At 51.8% G+C, this 19,477-nt stretch overlaps 1 protein-coding gene across 4 annotated transcripts in view; it reads left to right on the forward strand.

Annotated features, from left to right (window-relative positions):
- Positions 1-19,477, forward strand: part of ZFAT (zinc finger and AT-hook domain containing) — a gene marked incomplete at its 5' end in the record, with an annotated part of 150,664 nt that overhangs the window by 28,944 nt on the left and 102,243 nt on the right. For 3 of the 4 annotated variants that reach the window (XM_080801837.1, XM_080801839.1, XM_080801838.1), the window contains 4 exons: positions 6,144-6,332; positions 8,091-8,241; positions 14,712-16,162; positions 17,027-17,259. In XM_080801837.1, the coding sequence (XP_080657963.1) occupies positions 6,144-6,332; positions 8,091-8,241; positions 14,712-16,162; positions 17,027-17,259 (2,024 nt within the window). The remainder of the gene's footprint in view (positions 1-6,143; positions 6,333-8,090; positions 8,242-14,711; positions 16,163-17,026; positions 17,260-19,477) is intronic. The other variant, XM_080801840.1, reaches the window with a different exon arrangement.

Consider the following 19,477-nt stretch of genomic DNA (forward strand, 5'->3'; position numbering starts at 1 on the left):
CCAGACTAGTTGCCCGCATAGACCGCTTGCCTTTGAGTCGGGGGGTGGTGGTAACGGCCTGACGACAGGCAGCTGTGCCGTGACTCCCTACCCCCGTCTGCCCCTCCGTCTTTAGGATCACTGACTCGGCCGTGGTCCCTGGACTTTCTTTGCTGGTGCTTTCTTGGCCTCCTGCTGTGTCATTGCCCAAGACGTTGTAAACTGTAATTGTTGCTAATGCTGGCGGAGCAGGATATCTCCGGAAGGATTCAGGTCCTCTCAGCAGAGGAGGAGGGCTGTGTTCCTTGCAGGAACGTGTGGGTGAGGGTCTCCTTCCCATTGCTCGCCACGGAGAGCTGAGCTCTTGTCCCGGACGGAACCTGTTCTGAGAGGGACGTTAGAAGGATAGACCAACAGATGCTGAGGGGGCAGGGGTGGGGAAGTTTGTGCCTCAAGATCGCCTCTGGCTACCGACTCTGTTTCTTCTACAGGAGCCTGCTGTGGTCTGAGTGTTTGTGTCCCCAGGCCCCTTCCTCCCCTGGCACAGATTCCTGTGCTGAAATCCTGATCCCCAAGATGATGGTATCAAAAGGTGGAGTGTTTGGGAGAGGATTGGGTCTGGAGGGCAGAGCCCTCGTGAATGAGGCCCCAGGTACTCCCTCACCCCCTCCTCCATGTGAGGACATACAAGAAGGTGCCAAGAACCAGGAAGCCGACTCTCACCTGGCCCCAGGTCTGCCTCGATCCCGGAATTCCAGCCTCCAGAGCCGTGGGGAACAGACCTCTGCTGTTTGCAAGCCCCCGGTCTGTGGCGATCTCTGGCAGCTGCCTGAGCTGACTCAGATCGTGTCGTCAGGGTGGACTGTGAAGGCAGGTGGGTGAGAGGAGTCTTGAGGGCATGGGGCAGTGTCCCAGGTGTTCCCAGGACAGGGCGGAAACGATGGGTGTTTAATGTGTGTGGGGATTTGCATGTGAACTGTGTCATTTCATCTTCAAAGCCGTCTTTGTGGCCCGTGCCATTACTTTATTTTTTTCTGAGGGATTTTATGGAGGTGAAGTAGTTTTCCAAAGTCCCACTGGAAGTGGTTGAGTGGAGTCTGGCCCCGGGCCCCCCGACGCTGGGGTGCAGGATGTCCCCACCACCTCTGTCTTGTGTCCTCCAGCGGGCCCGTTGTGGCTCGCCAACAGCCTTGTGCAGGACACACACCGGCACCTGCCGTGGAGCTGTTAGATTTCGGATGGAAAAAGAAACCAGGAGGAATGCCAGGTGTTCGCTGGGATGAGGTGGAAAGTTTAAAAAGTCAGTAACTCATAAAAATACATTATATGTTTATTAAAATAAAAAAATTAAAAAAAAAGAAAGATTCAAAAAAAATAAAAATAAAAATAAAAAGTCAGTAACTCAGCGGAAGCAGGCGAGTATCTACAGTGTGTCCGGGCAGGTGCGATCAGCAAGCTTCGGGAAAGCGCGCACTGGCAGGACCTCGGGGCTGAGCCGACGAGACTTTTCAGTAGAGAAGAGACGTCTTCGAAGAGTACAGAGATGGGTGCGGTGAGGCTGCGGGGAAATTCAGGCGCAAGTAGAGCCGGTCAGGTGTCCGCGTGGGAGCGAGCACAAGAGCACCAGCGAGGCTTTCGCCAGCTCCTCTTGCCCTTCCCTCCATTCTCCCTCCTTCCCACGGACAGGTGGCGAACACCTACTGTGTGCTCCTGCCACGGAGGGGCATGGAGACTCGGTCGTCGGTAGTCATGCCGGCTGGGGGAGAGCCGGGGGGACCGTCAGGAGCTTGGCTCGCAGGAGCGCTGTAGACGGCCCCTCGTTTCTCTGCATTGATGCCTGTGTTTGTAGCCCAGACTCTCTGGGTGGCGTCGAGGGTCCCTGTGGGCTGTGTCTGCCTGTCTTTCTTCACCCTCTCGGCTCTTAGCTCTCGCCTCTCATGCTTCGTGTTCTATCTAGAATGATTTGCTGCTCCCGGAACGCACATGCTGCTTTTCCCGTGGGAGCTTTGTTCTGTCCATGGTGCTCCCTTGCCGAAGGGACCACGTCACACCATCTCCAAGAATCATTTCCGAGGCTGCTGAGGACCGTGCTTGCCACGTGGTGCCTGAGTCAGTGGGAAAACTTTGCATGGAGACCGCAGAAGCTCTGGAGAAGGGAGTGCGGCTGGATGGGCTGTGGTTCCACGATGCAGGAGGCCACGGAGCATCGAGGCAGGTTGTGTATTTGGGGCAGTCTTTAATGGAGAGCGTCTTAGCATCTGTTCCCCTGGATGTGGCTGTGGCTGTGGACAGTTTCTGGGTGATCCCAGGAGGCCGGAGTGAAGGAGTGGGGAGGTGAGACAGGGAGGGAGGAGAGCCGAGGCTTCGTTATTGGCTCACGGCTACTGTCAGCAGAGGTTCGACTCTTCCAGGATCTTGAAGCTTCAGAATGGCTTCCAGAATTGTCCCCCAGGTCAGGAGCCCAGAGCGGTTACGTGCTGCTCCCATCCCTCATCGATGGAGGCTTGGCCCCCATTATATTGAGCCGTCTTCACTTCTGGGCTCAGCGGGGACCCCGAAGGGCACTGTGCGCAGCAGAGGTGGGATGCTGGAGGGCATGGTCAGTGTGAGCTGTCCCCTGGAGCTGCTGCCTGAGGGGGGCAGGGGCCGAGGGGACACAGCCAGAGCCTCACTGGCATTTCTGTGCGGGGGGGGGGGGGGTCGGGACCGCACAAAGCATGAACTGGACTCTCAGGCCATCCGGGAGGGAGGGAGGTGCAGAGTGGTCTGTCACCCTGTGCCTTGCTCAGAGTTTCCCTTTACTGTCCCCTATTGCTCATTCCCCTGGCCTCTCTTGTCCCTGCCCCTGCTTTCCACGGCCGGGCTCCTCCAGCGAAGCGCTGTCTCCCTGTGAGTCAGCCGAGAGTTCAGAGACGCAGAGGCTGCCCAGTCTGACTCCCAGGTGGTGCAGTCTTTCCCACGGCGTCACAGACGGGATCCAAAGCTTCCTTGAAAACTGTCCTTGGAGATGCATCACTAAAGACTACTCATCTCTCCTTGGACAGCTCTCACTGCTGGAAATTTCTTTCTCTGGCTGAAACCTGTCATGACTTGTGCCCACTGGTTGCAGCTGGGTTTCTCTGAGCACAGCACAGCAGGTCTTGTCACCTAGGATGGGCCCTTTCTCTGCTCCAGGCTTGTGCTAGGCATGCAAATAACACGAAGACGTGGGCCCACCCTCCAGGAGATCACGGCATGGTGAGGTGTCTGAATAGAAAATTGCAAAGCAACATGAGAAGCCCAACCGTTGATACGGTGATCCGTTGGCACATGCGTTTGTGTGTGTAAATCCATGTGCCTTTGTCTTTCGGAAAGGCAGAGTGCGTGGGGGTGAGGGTGTTGTATGCAAGGTGAACGTCCTGGGTGTTTGGTCAGCTTGTCATCCAGGGTCGTTCTAGCTCCAGGGAGTGAGCAGATGAGTAGTGGTGGGCACGTGTGTGGGAGGCTTGGCCTTGATGGTTCAGGGGTCCTGGGAGAGAGGATTTATGGCAGATCCCCAGAGGGCTTTATCTAGTACTTTCTCCTTATGGAGATGGGAGGGAGAGCCTTCCTAACTGACATACAATGCCTACAGCAAGGTCAAGGTCCCGTTTGTCTCGGGCCTGGCTGTGAGATCCCTGCTGATGATGATGATGCGGGCTGCCGCCGTGTGCATGCGTCGGGCTTTAACCTGGGTTCAGCTCATGACAAGCTCAAATTCTCAGGGCCCTGTTTTTTTTTCTTTTCTTTTTCTTTTTTTTTTTTTTTTAATGTAAACGTATCTATTCCTGCCGTGTCACCCACATACTGAATTGTGTACCTGGGTGAGTTCTTTTTTAAAGTGGAATGTCATTTTAAACAAAAGCAAAAAAGAATCCCTCAACGTGTTGTTTCTACCTCTTCATAGCATCCAGTATATTCTACTGTAAGTGCTTATGCGTGCGTACCATTCACTGTCTAGGCCCCATAAAGAACTCTGTGACTCAGGCAACGTGTAGACTTCTTGAGATGTTTTTAATATAGTCACCACAAGATGATATAAAAAAATTCCCCCATTAGGCATAGTGTAAATCCAGCCTCACAGAACGTGAGCCCTGGCAGCGACTTTGCAGGTCACTTGTTTTGCCCTGTTCTTTAGCTTTGCAGGACTTGTCATGTTCCTCAAAGGATGGACCTATGTGGTGGTCCTTGACTTTCCCCTTTGGCCTTGGAGAGTAGTAATGCACAGTCCATCTGATTCATGCTCTCATCTGCTAATTTTTCTATTCAGTTCAATGTTAACATGTTTCATGCTCCCACTGATTACCTAAGGACCCTTTCCAGCAATTAAATTCTCGAAGAATGTTTCCACCAGGTCTGCATATGTTGCAGGCACCCCCTGATTACGGAGACAAGCACCAGAAGACGTCATCGGTAGAACACAGAATGTTAGTGTATGTTTTGATCAATCCTCCCCATTAGCCACTTGTTTTCCTAGCCTCATCTTGAGAGAGCCTTCCTCCCACCAGGATGCCTCCCAGAGAATTTGTGCTTCTTCATTTATCTTGTCCCCTGACCAGGAGTTGGTCTGTTATTGTGCCGGTCTGGCCGTAGGCAGACCTGAATCTTGGCAAGCACAGACTTCCCAAGTTGCCCCAGGCACTCTCCCTTTGGTTTCTCCAGTCTTTCCTAGCTTCTGCCTTATCGCTGCGTGGTTCCAACTTCACCCGTGTGATGCACCCCCCTCCCCGCCAGTGCTCTCTGAACCCCGCCGTCCGTCCGCCCGGCTGCGTGTCCCCCACCACGCTTATCTCTGCTAAAGGGCCGTGTGGAATGGTTCCTTCTGCTTGTCTGACGTTCCAAAGAGGTGACTCTTGGGGCAGTTTCCTTCAGGACTGTGGTTGTGATTCTAAGAGAGAAAACGCCTTTCCCCCTCCTCCCCCGTATTTCCTTCGGAATCTGGAGCGGCTTGCATTCAAGGGATCACTTGCACTTGTATTCTTCCCTTTCTGGTCTTGCAGTGTTTCTTAGCCCTCAGGCCACTGCCACGTCTAGCCGTGTGAAGTTAGCATTGTTCCTTCTGTGGCTGACACATATATTCTTTTGTGTGTTGATGTCTTTTGAACCCACTCAGTTCATCCTCCCCAGTGGTGGCACGGGTTCAAAGCACGGATGTAGGGTCGCCCCTCTCCCATATGACATGTTCCAGTGGCTCACCCCTGCCTCCCACAGCGGCTGGGGAGGGCTGTGGGTCAGGGCAGCCTCACACATGTTGTGCTTGGCTCTCCCATTGTTTAAGATTTTTTTAGATGAGTGTCAACCTTGAAAAATCAGAAGGTTTCATTAAAAAAAAAAAAAAAGTCTGGATTTCCTGTCCTCTCTGAACAATCAAGAGATCTGGTGACTTTGTCCTCAGCCCTGACAGGGCGTCCCTGACTGGCACCAGGGCCTGTGGTCTGTCCCTGGAGCCCCACTCAGCGACTTTGCCCACCCACGTTACTAGCCTGGTGTCCGCGAGCACTGCACTCAGGGATGGAGGGTTCCTGGCTCTCCGGGGCCCTCAGGCCCTCTAAGAGCTGGCTGTTACTCCCTGCCCTGGTTTTATGTCTACCTCCCTGCGTCTCTGTGAAGCTGTTGCTATGCAGCAGGGAGAACCTATGGTTTTCGATTCTTCCATCGTCCCTCATTTCTGTTGGCGCACAGCTGACTGACTGTCCTTGCCCATCTCTCCCACCAGACTGCAGGGCTTTAAGGATGGGGTCTGTGTCTGCACCTTATCAGCCTTTATAGCCACCGTGGAAGGTAGCTAGTGGTTGTGGCTTGAATGGTTCTTCCTGGGCTGTAAATCTCGGAGACCATATCTTCCGTGGTGGCTCTGCGATCTGGCAGGCTTCGAGAGACCCAGGTGCAGAGTTATGCCTGCTGTGGCAATGCCCCGATGGTGGCCCCTGGCAGCGGTGCGGGAACTACTTACTGAATCAGACGAGAGCCCAAAGAACCAAAGACAATGCCGAAAGTGAGAGGCCCTCACAGCAGTGAGGACCGGTGTGTATATATTACATGTAGGTATGTCTTTTACTGTCCCATGAAAAGGTCATGTGCAATCTCCAATTCCATCACTGATCTAAAAGGACACTTTATGCATCTAGGTACTGTTTGCTCTTTAGGTGATGAATCTGATCTTGAACTGGAAAGGAAGTATAAGGAAGATGATCGAGAAAAGACCCCCAGGAGGCCGCGGACACAGAGGACAGAGAAAGTCCAGAAGATCCCCTCAGGAAAGGAGGCCGGGCAGGTTTCCGGAGTGAAGAAACCCATCATAAGTGTGGTTTTAACGGCCCACGAAGCCATTCCAGGTGACCACAGCAAGCAGGAAGGGGCAAAAGAGGCATCTTTTAATGAGTCTGTACTAGGCAACCCAATAGTTTGGACCCTGTGGTCCCGGGCAGCTGGCTCACCGATGGGGTCCCGCACCGGCTACCCATTTGTGTGACACCATGGTGGGCCCGTTCCTGCAGGCCTGTTGTGGATAACGTCTGAGGTGGGGGGGAGTGGAGGGAGGCCCAGTCAGCACGCTTCTTTCCTCTGCTCCCCTGGCCCAGCCGTGTCCCGGGGGGGCCCTCCCCTTACTGCCCTCGGCGGTGGGGCCCCTGTGGGAGACAGACCTGCTCCGACCAGACAGATGCCTCTGGTCCCCAGAACCCGCACTCTCATGGTCCCTCTGCCCATCTTTAGTAGGCTCATCACATATTTTATAATATTGGAGACTTCGGTCTCTCTTTCCTCTCACATAAAATAGAGTGGAGATATTATACTACCTTTTTAAAAAAGGTCTTTCAGGAAGGGATACTTTAGACAAAAAGCAGTTTATGATAGCGGGTTCCAAAGTAATATGATGTTTTTTTTCCTATCCACTTGGTGTGATAGTTGTCAAATAATATTTAAAATCAAGTGCAGGATTTTAATATTTTAAGAGCAGCTACAGCCTTTGAAGCACCTCTTTTCGATGATAATAGTAGTCACTCCTTATTCAAAGTGGAAATGCCAGTGAGTGCCTCTTTATACCTCAGTGCAGAGTAGGATGATCAGTAGGAAATAAGGCATGGAAAAACACGTGTCTTGAACTTTCTGGAAAGTTGCTGTGTCTGCCCCAGCCTACCTCAGGGCAGTGTCGGCCCAGGGAAGCAAAACCTTGGAGAGGGAGCGGCTGTTGTTCTTTGCCGTCTCTAGAGGTTAGCAGTAATGTCTTTAAAATTGATGGCAGTCCTTTGAGCTTTCTGTTAAGTGGGGGCAAATGTGTAATTGATTCCTCTGCTATTCTAGAAATGGGGTAGATTGGAGCCTTTGCTTTGATGCACGTGTGTGTGCTCGTGTCCACTGCTATACAAGGTCTTCGGTCATTCGCATTCTAGAAGTGCACAAGCAGCGGGACCTTTGAGTTTTTCCACTCCACACCCTTCATCTGCTAGGGTGGAAACAGGCCCCCCGATGGTAAGGTCATGTCGTATGTGGGACTGGACCCCTGGCAGCTGGGATTCCTGTTCACAGCTGAAGCCACTGCTCCGTAATCTCGTGATGCAGTTTTCCATTTACTCAAAGTGGGACATAGGTGATCCTGTAGAAAACCTGGGAGTAAACAGGTGTATATATGTCCCTGTCTTCTGTGTTTTTTTTTTTTCTTAATAGATCAAGTGAAAATTACCCCAGAAGGATTTTTGTTTGGTTTTTTTAAAGATTTATTTATTTACTTTAGAGAGAGAGGGCAGGAGGGGTGAATCTCAAGCAGACTCCATGCTGAGCGCAGAGCCTGATGCGGAGCTCTGTCTCACCACCCTGAGATTGTGACCTGAGCCGAAACTGAGAGTCGGACGCCCAACCAACTGCGCCATTCGGGAGGCCCAGAAGGACGTTCTGCTAGATTCCCTTGCCCTTCCTGTCCGCAAACACACACAGACACACAGAAGTTAAATGTGTGAACTGCAGGAGAGCCCATACCTTGCCAGGGTACCACATTGTGAAGACACACACTTCTGGGACTCTGCTCCTGTGTGTGGGGGGGTCGGAGCCCCCCGTGGCGCCTCTTTAATGCGGGGTGCCTTGTACCTTCATCTCAGGTGCTACCAAGATTGTTCCAGTGGAGGCCGGGCCCCCGGAGACAGGTGCTGCCAACCCCGAGGCCACCACGGCTGACCTGGCGCCTCGAAGAGGGTACCAGGAGTATGCCATTCAGCAGACACCGTACGAACAGCCCATGAAGTCCAGCAGGTAAGATGTCTGTCTGTGTGCCTCCAGCCGGAGCTGGACTCCAGTGACGGCCGTAGCGGGCCAGAGGACCAGCATGTTAGTTTGTCGGGACTCTGCATAGTGAGTTGTGGAGGACACTGGTTTCTTGATTTAATCTAGGAGTCAGACCCTCCGTTATGGCTCTTCTGCATTTACTGAGCCTGGATCGCTTCTGTGAAACGCATGGCAGGTCCACACACTTTTGGAACTGAGAACCAGTTGGCTTCATGAAGGCGGAGCTTTTTATTTAGGCGAATACATGTTCAACCTCGATAAAAGAGGCATAAACAAAGGCGTTAGTAAATGCGTTGATTTTTTTTTTTTTTAAAGATTTTATTTATTTATTTGTCAGAGAGAGATAGAGAGAGTGAGCATTGGCAGACGGAGGCAGAGGGAGAAGCAGGCTCCCTGCCCAGCAAGGAGCCTGATGTGGGACTTGATCCCAGGACGCTGGGATCATGACCTGAGCCGAAGGCAGCTGCTTAACCAACTGAGCCACCCAGGCGTCCCAATGCGTTGATTTTTAAAGCCGCACATACATGGTGAGAAGAAAAATCCCCCGCCCTCCATACTTTTAAAAGTAACACAAGCAGGGGCGCCTTGGTGGCTCAGTGGGTTAAAACCTCTGCCTTCGGCTCAGGTCCTGATCCAGGGCCTGGGATCGAGCCCCACATCGGGCTCTCTGCTCAGCAGGGAGCCTGCTTCCTCCTCTCTCTCTGCCTGCCTCTCTGCCTACTTGTGATCTCTGTCTGTCAAATAAATAAATAATCTTAAAAAAAAAAAAAAGTAACACAAGCATCTTGTAGAAAGTTCCAGCACTCCAGATGATGTACGGTTAAAGTCATCCACAGTTCTTCTTCTAGAGGTCACTACTATTGATAGTTTGGTCATAGGTCAAAGTTTGCATAACTTTGTCATGATACACTAAAATATAGCCTTTTAATTTTGTTATTGTTTTCTAGTACAAAATAGCAAATGCACTGTTAGCAATTTTTTTTTTGGAAATCTTTTCCAGTACCTATTTTTTTTTGATGCTAATTTCTTTCTTTTTTTTTTTTTTTTTTAGAGTTTTATGAAATTTATTTATTTATTTTTTAAATAAACATATAATGTATTTTTATCCCCAGGGGTACAGGTCTGTGAATTGCCAGGTTTGCACATTTCACAGCACTCATCATAGCACATACCCTCCCCAATTTCCATATCCCCACCACCCTCTCCCATCCCCCCTCCCCCATCCCCCAGCAACCCTCAGTCTGTTTTTTGAGATTGAGTCTTTAATGGTTTGTCTCCCTCCCAATCCCATCTTCTTTCATTTATTCTTTTCCTACCCCCCTCAACCCCCCCACATTACATCTCCACTTCCTCATATCAGGGAGATCATATGATAGTTTTCTTTCTCCGATTGACTTATTTCGCTAAGCATAATACCCTCAAGTTCTATCCACGTCATTGCAAATGGCAAGATTTCATTTCTTTTGATGGCTGCATAGTATTCCATTGTGCATATATACCACCTCTTCTTTATCCATTCATCTGTTGATGGACATCTAGGTTCTTTCCACAGTTTGGCTATTGTGGACATTGCTGCTATAAACATTTGGGTGCACGTGCCCCTTTGGAGCACCACGTTTGTATCTTTAGGATATATACCCAGTAGTGCCATCGCTGGGTCATAGGGTAGCTCTATTTTCAGTTTTTTAAGGAACCTCCACACTGTTTTCCAGAGTGGTTGCACCAGCTTGCATTCCCACCAACAGTGTAGGAGGGTTCCCCTCTCTCCGCATCCTTGCCAGCATCTGTCATTTCCTGACTTGTTAATTTTAGCCATTCGGACTGGTGTGAGGTGGTATCTCATTGTGGTTTTGATTTGTATTTCCCTGATGCCGAGTGATGTGGAGCATTTTTTCATGTGTCTGTTGGCCATCTGGATGTCTTCTTTGCAGAAATGTCTGTTCATGATAGCCCTTTATCTGATATGTTGTTTGCAAATATCTTCTCCCGTTCTGTCAGTTGTCTTTTGGTTTTGTTAACTGTTTCCTTTGCTGTGCAAAAGCTTTTGATCTCGATGAAATCCCAATAGTTCATGTTTGCCCTTGCTCTGTTGCCTTTGGCGGTGTTCCCAGGAAGAAGTTGCTGCGGTTGACCAGTACCTATTTTTTAACAAGCGTTTGCTATGGGATGGCTGCACTATAGTTTCTGTAGCCAATTTCTTTCTGATGGACGGTGCTGCTCTCAAGGTTCTGCCACCTTCGTCTTTCTGTACCTCTTCACGACTTCCTGTGGCAGAAATTGCTAGGGTTGAGATTGCTGTCTCAAAGGATATGAGAACTTAAAACTAATCAACACTGCAAACTTCCCTCCAAACACTTTGGGTCAGTCGACACCCTGTCGTGAATGAGTAGTTAATTTTCTACACCCTCCCCAGGGTCTGTCTCAGCTGTGATCAGTGCTGCCCAGGTGGCTTAGCAAACTGATCATCTGAGCTCTGCAAACATTTTCACAGCTGAGAGGAAAGACAATGAAAATGCCAGTCGCCGGTGGGGTTCACCTGTTTCTCGCAGAGGGGAAATGAGCTGTTCTTGAAGAGAGCATAGCTTTTGGTGCCAAACAGACCTGGCTTGGCTCTAGACTCTTCTACTAGGGCTCAGCTCAACAGATTAAATGCCTGTTACGTGCCAAGCACTGGGGAGGAGAGCGAACAGGACAGACGCGGGTGTCGTCTGGATCAAGTTTTACTCTATTGTATTTGACACAAGTGGGTTTGCCTCTGAGCTTCTGTTATACCAGGCGTAAGATTGTCTCTCGTACACTCTGACTTCTTTTAGTCGTGAGAGTAAATGATAAAATATATGTCATGGGGGTGCTTCGTTAATTTGTAGCCTCAACCCTGTATGCTTGCAGCTACGAGCAACGGAATTTATTGATGAAGTTGTAAAAATACTCATTCCTTTGGCAAAACTGTCATGGAATTAAATTTGAAGATCATCTGGTCTCCAATTGATTTGTAGACCTTAGGTAACTATCTGCGCACTCTTTCAGGGTCTGCTGGGGGCGGATTCAGCTAACTGGTCATCTGTAAAATAGGCAAATAGACACAGTATCCAAACAGCTGATTTAGGCTGTATTGATGTTGTCATGCGTTCTGCCAATATTTTATAGTACCAATTACAAAATAGGAAAGAGACTTTATTGTGCACGATGATTTTGCTTTGTAAAATGCAGATACAAATTTCTAGGTTACATCAACATACCAGGTAGGCTGTCACACAGGTAGGACATGCACTGATTTTATGGAAAATTTTGGAAGTCCAGGAAATTATAAGAATAAGCATCATTTGTAATCTCACTACTGTATTAGAGTCACTGTTAATATTTTTAATGCATCTCCTTCCAGCCCTTTTTGAGCCCGTATATTTTATGAAATTGAGTTTATATTTTATAATGCAGTTTTGTGTCTTGCTCTTACTATGCGGTCACGTTGCACGTGCATTCCTGCGTTACTCGGATCATTCACGGTCCTTCTGTAGCAACCCGTTATGTTGTGATGAGGATGCTCTCTGATCTACGCAGTTCCTCACACTGTAGCGGGTGAGGTCTGGTACAACGCCTGTCTGGTTGTGCCCTTCAAGGCCTCAAGGTGTTGGGAGAACTTGGCCTGCGGGACCTCCTGGGTCTGCCACTTCTCCAGCTTTGTCTGGGCCCCTTGTACTTCTCTGCTGTCTCCTTGCAGGTGCCTCTTCCTTCTTCTGGATGCTTCCCCTGTCCCTAGCTTGCTTAACTCCTAATCGTCCTTAGCTTTCTGCTCAAATGTTCAGTGCTCAGGACAGCCCGCCCTGCCCCCGAGACTGATCAGTCTGCCCTGATCTGGGTTCAGAAAGCATCATCCTGTCTTTTCCCATCCCCACAGGGAGGTTGTGGTCCTTACCTGCCCATTTCTATGGTGGTTATCTGGTCCATCCCTTCCTCCGGAAGAGGGGCTCCGAGAGAGCCTGAGTTGTGTGTGTTTTTGTCTCTGTTGTGTCCCCAGTGCCCGGAGTCCTTTCTTAAATGAGTGACAGAAGGAGAAAAAGTAAACATGCAAGCAAAGTAGTTCCCTATGTCGGGACCTGCCGGCTGCTTTCCACTCTTAACAAGGCTGTGAGAAGTTGTGCACTGAGCACCTCTGTTCCAATTCGTATGCTTATCTTCCAGTAGATTCCCAGATGTCGGACAACCACGTCAAGGGTCTGACCTTTAAGAGCTCTGCCTGATCACTTTCTAAAATGCAGGGGCGAGAGTGGCTCTCTCCCTGCAGGGGAGCTCCTGGAGTGAAATGACACAGCAGTCCTGTGGACGCTGCGCTCAGTTCACGGTCACTGCAAACCAGGCTGGTGCCTGACAGCCCAGTGCAGGCTGCTCAGCATCTTCATCACATTCGTTATCCTCGGCGGGAAACAGGGCACTGCGGGCTTTATCAGGTATTTGCGTAATGATACAAAAAAAAGAAATGAGAGGAAAAGATTCTCCTAAGACCATTTAGATCTTGCATTAGAGGAGAAAATACCGTGATTTGTTTATTTAATTAACATTCTGAATCCAGGGTTTCTTTCTCCACTCTTCTTTCTACCAATGAAATCTATCACCTTCTGGGTTTCTTTGTCATTTGAGAAAGATCCAAATTAGTTTCCTGAAGTTAGCCTTGGGTTTAGCATGCAGGCATAGTACTGACTTTCAAATTTGAATATTTTAATTACATTATGTGAATGGTACCCTCTGGTGTTTATGAACTACAATCGATTTAAGTATTTTTAATTTAAAGACAAGGCAACCCGTGTTGATCAAATACAGTTGTATAGATAGTTCCATAAATATAGACTTCGAGTTATGGTGGATACAGCTTAATGGTATCTGATTAACAGCGCTAAGTGCTGATCAGTGTTTCTGAGGACCTTTGTGGACAGCCTGGACATACGTCCAGAGGGAGCAGTTACGGAGGAGAGGAAGCCTCACCGGCCTATCTGGCCCGTCTGCCAATTCCTGTCCCTGCTGCCTGCTGTAGTACTTTGGTGACCGTCATTCTCTGATTCCAGAAACAAGGCAGGGCTGTTCTGGGGCACTGGAAGGCCCGTACAGGGGGCCTTCTCCCTGCGTGCGGTCACACCAGGGAGGGCAGGGGCGGGCGTGGTCTTTGCAGGCCTTAGAGAGGGTGAGGAGCTGTGTGCAGGCTCTAGAGGCTCAGTCCACTTGGGGTCCAGTCCTGGCTTCACCACTTACCCGTTGTATAACCTCCGCAGAGACTCTGTTTTGTCATCCTTACAATGGGTGTAACAGTAGGGCTGGGAATAAATACGTAGCATAGGCTTGGCGTACCACCTGCTCAGTAATTGAGAGCTGTTCCGAGCATCTCATACACGTTGCTATATTGAAAGAGAAAGGATCCACAAGGCAGACCATGCTTTCATTCTCCATCACGGACACAAAGGCTGACGCAGTGCCTGAAACACATCGGCAGGTACTCACAAAGGACAGTCACTGGTAAGTGACTTACGAGGTTAACACACGACAGTTGAACAGTAGCCCTCTTTGCCCCATGTGAGCGCTGAACTAGCCGTGGGGAAGGGGGAGAACAATGGAGACTGGGACATCAGCTCGGTTACTGATGATGTTGCGGGGGACACGGTGGGATGCACATCAACACATGCCTCCCCGCCCCAAAGTCCTTGACTGCTGCTGGCCAGACCCACGCATGTCTGCCTAACTGAGCACGTGCCCTCACCTCTGCTCACTGGCAGACCCTTTGTTGCCAGAAGGGCAGACGAGGAGCTCAGTGTACCACGGCCAGGTCCCCAGTCAGACAGGCCAGTTCACTTGCCCTGGGAGGACATGGGGATGCGGGTCTTTCACTGCTGAGTGGCAACAGAGGGCAGTGGGGTCCCCCGACAGCTGGTTGAAGGAGCAGGCACGTATGGATCGTTGCAACTGTGGAACAGACCCGAGCAGATCGCATCTGGTCTGACAGAGCCATCGGAGCTCATTCCGTGACGACTGGTCACGTAGCCGGAATACGTCCGGGTCAGGTTTGGGGCACAGCTGGTTGTTGCGTACGTTGTGAATGATGCCTCCCTCTTCCCCCCACCCCCCCTTGCCTCCTTCTTCTTTTCCTGCAAGCCTCGACTCAGCTCCTCCAGCATTGCCCACCTGCCCAGTGCAGGTTGGATGTCTCTTTCTCTTTGTCCCCTGCATGTGTTCCTGTCTACACTGGCCATGTGGGCGTGTAGCCACATGCTCACCTGTCTGCTCTCCCCCAGCCGGGGAGTCCCTGAGAGCAGGGACCCACACTCGGCCCCGCAGTCCTGCTCAGGGCTATTTAGTTAACCGTGAGCCTTTGGCGTTCGGTTCCTAAGAAGGAATCCGAGGTCCTTAGGGAGGTGCAGCATCCCAGCGGTAACGGTGCTGTCGTCTGTTTGTAGGCTCGGGCCCACCCAGCTCAAGATCTTCACGTGTGAGTACTGCAACAAGGTCTTCAAGTTCAAGCACTCGCTGCAGGCCCACCTGAGGATCCACACCAACGAGAAGCCCTACAAGTGCCCGCAGTGCAGCTACGCCAGTGCCATCAAGGCCAACCTCAACGTGCACCTGCGCAAGCACACCGGTGAGAAGTTCGCCTGCGACTACTGCTCCTTCACATGCCTGAGCAAGGGGCACCTCAAGGTGCACATCGAGCGCGTGCACAAGAAGATCAAGCAGCACTGTCGCTTCTGCAAGAAGAAGTATTCGGACGTCAAGAACCTCATCAAGCACATCCGAGACGCGCACGACCCACAGGACAAGAAGGTCAAGGAGGCCCTGGACGAGCTCTGCCTCATGACCAGGGAGGGCAAGCGGCAGCTGCTTTATGACTGCCACATCTGCGAGCGCAAGTTCAAGAACGAGCTGGACCGTGACCGCCACATGCTGGTGCACGGGGACAAGTGGCCCTTTGCCTGCGAGCTCTGTGGCCACGGGGCCACCAAGTACCAGGCGCTGGAGCTTCACGTCAGGAAGCACCCTTTCGTGTACGTCTGTGCCATATGCCTCAAGAAGTTCGTCAGCTCCATCCGGCTGCGCGCTCACATCCGCGAGGTGCATGGGGCCGTGCAGGAGACTGGGGTCTTCACCAGCTCCATCAACCAGAGCTTCTGCCTCCTGGAGCCCGGCGGGGACATCCAGCCCGAAGCCCTGGGGGGCCAGCCACTGGCAGAGGAGGAGTTGGTGTTCCAGGGGGTGACTGAGTCCAAGGGGGCGGCCGGCCCGGGAGACGCACAGCCTGGGGAGGGACGGAAGGAGCCGGAGGCCCCCGTGGAGGAGCCTGCCCCGCCTGTGCCCTTAGCCGCCCCCCAGGCCGAGAGCACTGTCCTGCCGTCCTGCGAGCTGGAAGCCGCTGTGGACGCTGCGGACCTTCGTTCTCACTCAGTGGTTTCTGATGGGTTTTTGCTGAAGAACGATCCCTCCTCTGCCGAGGCTCGTGCTGCTCCGGAGGAGGAGACTGTGGGTGCCCCGTGCGGAGCCTTGTGCCAGACTCGGGGCCCAGAAGTCCCACTGCTGCTGTCGGAGACCAGGAGTGCAGAAGCAAACCAGGACACGCAGGGTGCCGAGAGCCCCCCAAGGGTAGGGCAGGAAGCAGCTGCACCCGCCCCCGAGGGACCAGACCCTGGTAGGTGCCTCAGGTCAAACCCAGATGAGGCCTCGGACCCTGCTCTGAGAGCGGGCGGAGGGGACCTGGCCCTGCCCCCGTCTGACGCTTGCACACCCGCCTCTGAGCACCGGGCTGGCATCAGCGCGTTCATGAAGATCCTGGACGGTTTGCAGAAGAGACAGATGAACACCGGCTTGTGCGAGAGGATCCGGAAGGTGTATGGGGACCTGGAGTGTGAATACTGTGGTAAGGAGAGGCAGAGCTGGGCATGTAGCCGCTTGAGCTCTAGCCCCGGCAACCCCGGCTGCACCGGCTGTCCCTGGCTTGCTTTGGGTCCCCTCGTGATTGATTTGAGCTCATGTCTCTTTGCAAAGCACCGCTTCTAAGTGAGCTACACTTAGTCATCTGTAGATAGCAACAGGTGGCCTCCTGTGTTACCAGTTTCGCACGTGGAGCCTCTTGGGGGCAGCCAAGGGGACTGGACAGTCAGCCGCACTGTGTGGTCCCACGCATGCAGTGGTTTATCGCACGACCTCTGCCAGACGGGACCAAAGGAGAATTGCTATCCCGGCACGCGACAGGTGTAAAGTGTAGCTTCATCTGTGGCCATGCTGTCTGTTCGGCTCTCTGTCAGGAGCCCGAGACAGGTGTAAAGTGTAGCTTCAGCTGTGGCCATGCTGTCCGTGCGGCTCTCTGTCAGGAGCCCCAAATAGAGCCCTTCTGGCTCATGGTGCAGGCCTGGCCTCTGAGTCTCCCAGAGAGCTGGCGGCCCCAGACTTAGGAGGCCCCGCTCTGGCCTGGGTGTCCATAGAGCGTAGAGGCTCTGACTACACAGGCGCACAGCCATCCTGGGCACTCTCGTTGGTCCTCAGGAAACACTGGTTCCCCCTCTCCCAGCTCTGACGTCATGCAGATGTAGCAGCACCCTTAAGGTCTACAGCCTCCTGCCTTTGGAAGCTAATTTGCAGACAGACGTGAGGAAGGTGAGAAGGGTGATCTGGACAGGCTGGAGAGGGAGCTATATAGAATAGTAGAAAAAAATCGTAACGGGAAAAGTAAAATTCAATATAAAAGAAATTGCCTGGTTCTCATGTGACAATGTTTTTTTAGGCAAACTTTTTTGGTACCAGGTGCACTTTGACATGCACGTGCGCACCCACACGCGGGAACACCTGTACCATTGCTCCCAGTGCCATTATTCCTCCATCACCAAAAACTGCCTTAAGCGCCATGTCATTCAGAAACACAGTAACATCTTGCTGAAGTGTCCCACCGACGGCTGCGACTACAACACTCCGGACAAATACAAGCTGCAGGCCCACCTGAAGGTCCACACGGAGCTGGTGAGTAGCACGGCCATGCCGGGAGCCCACCACTCTCTGCCCTTGGTGCCTGGGGCGCTGTCCTGCTTCCTGCACAGGAGCGTGAGCAGGCACTGCGCCTCCCGGAACGCTTCCCCTGGGGTTCCCTGCACGGGGATGGTCTCAGAGGTCGCAGAATGGTTCAGGTGAACAGATTTCCTCCCTGTGCAGATTTCTCAGCATCAGAGAGAAACTACAGAAGCCTGCAGAGCAGAAATAAAGCGAGGATTTCTTTTTTTTTTTTTTTTAAAGATTTTATTTATTTACTTGACAGACAGAAATCACAAGTAGGCAGAGAGGCAGGCAGAGAGAGAGGAGGAAGCAGGCTCCCTGCTGAGCAGAGAGCCCGATGCGGGGCTCGATCCCAGGACCCTGGGATCATGACCTGAGCCGAAGGCAGAGGCTTTAACCCACTGAGCCACCCAGGCGCCCCTAAAGTGAGGATTTCTTACAGGACATTGTAGAGTTATCAGTGACAGAGGTACTAGGAGAAGCAAGCGCTGGCGCTGGCAGTGGAGAGGCTCCGTTGGGTGGGGCGTGGGCAGCGGCAGGCAGCGTTGGGTTCACCAGGAGAGCGCGGTAAACGGTGTTGGCCGCTGTCGTCCTCCAGGGCGGTGGTTGTCATCCGTCTGCCAGACATTGACTGCGAAGCATTTTTATTAAAAAAAAAATGATAATTTAATCTAAGAGGCTGTTAATATTCAGACCGATAAAACTTGTTTAATTCTTTGGTGGAAGGTGATGTAATGTAATGAATGACTGTTTATTCTTGCAAATTCTCACGTTACTCAAGGGGCCGACACCTAAGTGTGATTTGAGCCTTCTGCAGGTTCTGAAGGAGGCCTCCCTCCCACCCTGGCCCAAGGTGCGGTTCTGCTTTAATGGTGTGTTCCTTTTCATACCACAGCACAGAAGGAGGCTTTGGAAAGTCGGCGTGCTTCCACTGTGTTCTGGCACGGAAATCATTCACATTGTGGCACTTTCTGTCGCTAATGGGTGGAGTCGGGGTGTTGCAGGTGCGGTGGGGAGGGCCAGGACCCGTGCTTCGGGGTTGGATGCCCGCTGATAGCGTCTCTAGCACTCGCACAGGCTGGATGTCGGGGCAAGTCACTTCCCTTTCTGAGACTTGGCAGCCTTCTGTATGAAATACGTATTAAAAAGTATGTATTTGTCTACTACATATACATGCCGTATATCTGCACATATATGCACAGAAACACATGTACATGTGTGTGCGCATGTTTGGTACATGCTTGCAGACACAGTGTATGTTTGTCTATGTGTATAGATCTCCTGTGGTCCTGGCCTCCCAGGGCCAGGCCATAGGGTGGAATGTTCTGGCAGGAACCTGGCTCAGTGATTGTGTCGTCGACCCTGTGCCCGCTGCTGCCTGTCACACGTGTCTCTCTCTCTCTGAGTAGCCACCAAGGCTGGTTCTTCCTGTTGCCTTACAGAGTTGCTGTTCCTATTCCATTGGTAGTGCTTCCATTGTTGTCTCGGGCAGGGGAAGCCGGGGCGGCAGAAATCATTACGATGGCTTTGCTAGAAAAGCATAGAAGGTCAAGAGGGAGGGAGGCCGACGTGGGGAGAGGATGCTGGGGGCAGACTTGGGGTGTAGCAGTTAAGACCAGGAATCACACTGTGGGTTTTAGCTCTCCCTCCCCTGTTTGCCATGCATCTGACTTCAAGATGAGTCCTATAACTGCCCCGTGCCTCAGTGTACCCACCCTTGGGAGGGGGAGGGGAGAGAATATTCGTAGATGTCTCAGAGCGATGCCTGACATGGAGTTAGCATCGTGTGCCACTGACTATTAGATTCATTATCATTTATTCCACTTACCATCTGGGGGCTTGCCGCTCTGCGTCGGGAGACTCGGAAACAGAGGCTGCGGGCTGACGTGGAAGAGGGAGCTGTCAGAGCCCTTCAGGGAGCGGGGCCGTGCACACCCCGTTTTCCTTGCCCGTTGTGCGTGAGAGGGACCTAGGTCGAGCGCAGTCATTTTCTTGTGTCTGGGTGCTGGTGCTCAACCTCCTGGCCACATCCCTGGTCCTCACGGTCATCACGGCCTGTTGGGGACACATCCTAAGATCTTAAGACCCAGTTTCACATGCTTTCATTTATCTTGGTAAAAGCGGCATTTAAAGACGTTTCTCTTCTGAACTTTCATTGGTTGTGTCTGCAATGTTGACACTTAAGAAG

This window comes from Martes martes (genome assembly GCF_963455335.1).
Source record: "Martes martes genome assembly, chromosome: 4".
Taxonomy (NCBI): Eukaryota; Metazoa; Chordata; class Mammalia; order Carnivora; family Mustelidae; genus Martes; species Martes martes.